Source organism: Nannobrachium achirus (genome assembly GCF_963921795.1).
Source record: "Nannobrachium achirus genome assembly, chromosome: 1".
In the NCBI taxonomy this organism is placed as follows: Eukaryota; Metazoa; Chordata; class Actinopteri; order Myctophiformes; family Myctophidae; genus Nannobrachium; species Nannobrachium achirus.
Window position 1 is genome coordinate 49164543 of NC_137810.1, and position 5000 is coordinate 49169542.

The 5000-nt window shown below is 43.5% G+C and overlaps 1 protein-coding gene across 1 annotated transcript in view; it reads right to left on the bottom strand.

The window, feature by feature from the left end:
• The window catches only part of dnm3a (dynamin 3a), a 44079-nt gene that overhangs the window by 3886 nt on the left and 35193 nt on the right, over positions 1–5000 (bottom strand). The window contains exons 17-18 of the mRNA XM_080724804.1: positions 2924–3035; positions 933–1097 (exon numbers count right to left, since the gene is read on the bottom strand). Of these exons, the coding sequence (XP_080580930.1) occupies positions 933–1097; positions 2924–3035 (277 nt within the window). The remainder of the gene's footprint in view (positions 1–932; positions 1098–2923; positions 3036–5000) is intronic.

The following is a 5000-nucleotide window of genomic DNA, read 5'->3' on the forward strand; positions in this document are numbered from 1 at the left end:
GTATGGCAACATGACTGGTGTCTTGCACGCGCGCGAAGGCGCACGTGCAAGACACCAGTCAATTTGCCATACCTTAGCAACAGGCATGATGAATTTATTTTAAGAAGAACATTTTATTTTTTCCCCCTGCAGCCAAGGTATGGCAGCTACCTTGCCATACCCAATTGACGCCTCTGGAGAGAGAGAGGGGAGGGGGAAGGGAGGGGGGGGGGGGGGGGGGGGGAGTGAGGGAGAGAGAGAGAGGGAAGGAAAGAATGACAGAGAGAGAGAGTCTAGAAGACGGTATTTCTCTTAAAGCGATATTTTACTTTGGAGTAGAATTTATATTCTTCCGTGGTAATAGATTTAAGTGGATAGAATAAACACAGTCTTCTGTATGTGTACATAGTTAAGTGGGCTGACAAAAACTGATATGAGATGTTCTCTTTCCTACGGTCTGTTTGTACTCTATTTCTTTCTTTTTTCACTTCTTTTTAAATAATAATTTGACCGATATGCAGTTCCTCTTTTTTTAAATAATAAGGGTGACTGATATGCAGTTATGCTAAATAGATATTTGAGACATGGAACAGAACACATATGCCAAGGACCAGATAACAGCAGATGAAGTTAAGATGTGAAAATAGGCCTACAGTATACAGAAAATAAAACTGGAGCAAAAAAACTACAAACCACTATAAAGTGCAGAGATAGAGATGTGTAGAGCTTTTTTAGCTAAAGCAAAACAGAACTAGAAAGGAGCAATTCTGGGAAATTGCATGTCGTTGTGAGTGAGTCGTTGTGAGCTTGTAGATCTGCTATTTTTGGCTAAAGTTCTCAGAATCTGGTTAAGAATCTGGCTAAAAAGGAGATTTTTTTTTCTATCACACAAATGATTTGGAGGACCCCCTGTAGTAACTTTGAGGACCCCCTGTTGAAGACCCTTGGCGTACGTTGTTGATGACGAGGTGCATGATGGTCTTTGGCATGAGGTCTCTGACGGTCTTGTAGATGATGTCCATGTAAGACTCCACCAGGTTACGGATGGTCTCCACCTGACGCTCCAGCTGTGGGTCCGTGAAGTCGTCCGAAGAACCTCCACCCGTCTCCCCGTCCACCTGAGAGACAAGGACCAGAATGTGGAGTAATGACGTATACATATTGTCACTGTCGGACAGAAACCCTCAGAAACCCTCGTTTTTTCGTAAAGTAAAAAGCCCTGCTTCATCATACAAGACTGTCTCACAGTCTTGTAAAATAGCAGCTCAACAAGCACAACGCCTAGCGATGCGAGGCGTTGTGTGCTAGTAGATCGGCTATTTTCATTATTTTAAATCATTTTTAAAATGATAAATACAGGCCTGGGCCACAGGGTAGTGGTCCAGGCACCTAGGCTGGTAATCCAGCACTTGCAGCGTTGCAAGTTCGAGTCTCGATCCTAACGACATTTACTGTGTGTCCCACCCCCCATCTCTCTCCCTGTTTCCTGTCAATAATCACCTGTCAATAATCAAACCTGTACACCTATCAATAAAGGCAGAAAAAGCCCCATAGATAAATACAAAAAGAACGGTTTTGGACGTACAAGGTTTCCACTCGACAACAACGATATACAAATGATATCGTCTCTGCCAGGTGGAAACCTCATATGTCCGAAAACCGCAGTGGTACAGTACTAAGTACAGTACATGTACTCAAGTACTAGTAATCAAGAACTTTTACTTCTAATCCACTACATCTCTGAGGAAAATATTGTACTTTTACTCCACTACACTTATTTGAAAGCTTTAGTTACTAGTGACTTTGTAGATTGTCATCATTAACACAAAACATACATAAACCACTTCAGCCCTAGATATACATTTCAGCCCATTTGAAAATAGACAATCTACAAGCTCACAATGCGTTGTGATGCGACGCATTGTGTGGTTGTAGATCTGCTATTTTCAAATGATTTTCATATATTTATACATTTGAAAACGCATAATGAGAACTGTCTACTTTTGGTACTTTAAGTGTACTTTGATGCCAATACTTTTGTACTTTTACTCAAGTACATTTTGAATTCCAGACTTTTATGCACATATCGTCAAGACTACGGTCTTGGTTACACATTATTACACATTACATGGTAATACTTCTGGTCTGAACTCACTGTGGAATGAGTTTACTGTATACGCCTCATCGCACAAAGGTGTCACTTGCAAAAACCTTTTGCGACCTACAAGCTATAACAAGGCATCGTGACGCAAAATGGTTCTTTGGCCTGCAGATCGTGTTTCTTTTTTCAGCAAGCGGCAGCATCATGTTATACAGCATTTATCTCACAACAAGGCAGGTAAGTGTCATCATATCTTATGTCATCTGCTCTTGTACTTGTGTGACTACTTGGAAGAAGTAGGGAGCAACCGAGAGCAAGGGGGAGGACGAGGAAGAAGGAACACAAAAGGAGGGAGGTAAAAAGGAGGAGTGGGGGGAGGAGAAGGAGGAGGAGGAGTAAGGGGGAGGGTCAGGGACGCGGAGGGACGGAGGAGAACACTGTTGATTAGAAACAGACAACCGCCGCATGCACACTCAATCTCACACACACACACACACACACACACACACACACACGCACGCACGCACACACACACACACAGTGACATCATAGGCCGAGAATGCAGCAGTGAGGAGCCAACGACAGAACGGGATTGAAGGGGGTGGGGGACTCTCTCTCTCTCTCTCTTTCTTTCTAGTAGGGGAGGAGAGAACGGAGCGAAGAGAGAGAAAGATGGGGTAGTAGAGGTTCTCGTCAGGGAGGGTTTTGGGGTTAATGAAGGCTAAGCTTGCATTATTAGAGCATGTTTGAGGTGAGGACAGGTGCAGGGGTCCCCCCCCCCCCCCCCCACAGCTAGGGTCAGTGTTGGGTTTAATTGGGGGTCACGGTAGGGTGGGTACTGACGGTGACTTTCTCGGGGTAGACTCCAGCCCGCAGGAGAGACGCCTTCCAGCTGTCCACCTCTTCCTGAGCGCCGCAGGCCAGCTCCAGGAACCTGTAGTCCTTGTACACGTTCCTGCAAATGCATTTCAATGCTCGTCAGAGGCCCCCGGGAACTACAAATCCCAGTCAGGCGACACACCGCTCCCGAAAGTTTTCTACATTGTCGAATGTTGCACAAAGTACAGTACAACACACACGCACACGCACGCGCGCGCACATGCAGCACGCACACGCACACGCACACGCACACACACACACACATACTGTATACACACAGTGAAATTCTCATTGTTAATGTATCTGTTTGTAACTCAGAGAGTATACACATGTAACCAAAAAGCTGCAATCCAGATTTGAATGAATCAAATGTTATTGTAACCAGTCTGTGTTAGGGAGTGTACCAAGGTATGTTAATGTACAGTGATTTTCAAACCGCCAAGTCTTATGATGAGTATGGTATAAAGCGGCTGTGATGCACCCGCTTTCTTTTTGCAGCAGGGAGCCCTACTGGAAGTCCTGCTGGAAGCGTTGTGTCTTCTTTCAATATTTTTGGGGGCGTTATTTCGTCTTTCTCTGGTGTTGTTGGTGTTACTTCCATGATGTTTTCAAATGTTTTCTTAACGGACAACTTTGTTTTTTTACAACAAGGGATCATATTTTAGATAGTCAATAGAGAAAAGAAAAGATGAGAGTTAAAATGTTTTCATTTACTCTTTCTATCGTTTTAGTGATTTTAACGATTTTGATTTGCATGCATGCCCCCAGGTTGGGGGCATTCATGCAGGTGGCTAAATATGTATTTTTACACACAATAAGCCGATTCCCAAGATGCACCGCAATCTTTCATGGGTAGGTGTGACTTATGAGGGCTGGTTTTAAATAGTAACAAAGAAATTGCTGGCTTATTGTGTCTAAAAAGACATTTAGCCACTTGTACGCATGACCCCACCCAATAACATCACTAAAACAATAGAAAGCAGTAAATTAAAACATTTTAACAATCATATTTTCTTTCCTCTAATTCCCAAAAATATGAACCCTTATTGTAAAAAAACCAAAGTTGTCCTTTAAACTATACACGCATAACAAGAATATGCCACTCAAATGACTCTGGTGTGTTTCTGATATGTTTCCAATGGGACTACAGTTCCGTGCAGCCGTGACTACTTCCGATACTCGCCGTTCGGGAGCTGTCGTTCCAGACTCTATATAGCATTCGGAGATTGTGGAATAGTTTTCTGGCAACGCGAGACTACCGTCGGGCAGAAACCTCTCATCTCCATAATTGTAACCTTTTGTGTCTTTCCGTAAATGAATGCCCCACTTGTGACCACTACAGCGTCACACAAAAGAGTCAAAAGCAGCAGCTTCAAACGTGGTGTGAAGTGACCAAAGGGCTAGCTTTGTTTGCTGGAAATGAAGCCACTTCGGGGTTCTCCTTGAATCTGCTGTTCCTATTAATGGCCCAGCAGATGGTGGTGTCAAGACATTTCTATCTCAATGTTATCTCTATGAGGTTTTGTCGAACTTTACACTTGATTTTATTATCTTAGTAAATCTTTTCCATTTTCCACCCTTTCTATTCATCTTTACGGTGTATGGAAGCGATGTGTTTTGAGCTTATAGATCTGCTTCTTTTGTCGATTTTGAATTTGAACATTTTTGAATTTGAAAAGTAGCAGTTTTGGACATACTGTATGAGGTTTCCACCCGACAAGAGATGATACCTCACGTCCTCACCTGACCACGCAGAGACGCCGTATTGGCTGAGTGGTACAAACGTGGTCTCACGCATGCAGCGTAGACCTGGGTTTGAATCTCGGGTTGTTGTTGGACATGAAAGTTATGGACTGCAGCTTTAAATAATTAACACACTGACGGATTTTACTGCACAGCACACACTAACTAAAATACACACATATAATGCATGCAAAGGCAGGCACGCGCACACACACACACACACATACACACACACACACACACACACACACACACACACACACACACACACACACACACACACCCACAAACGTACCAA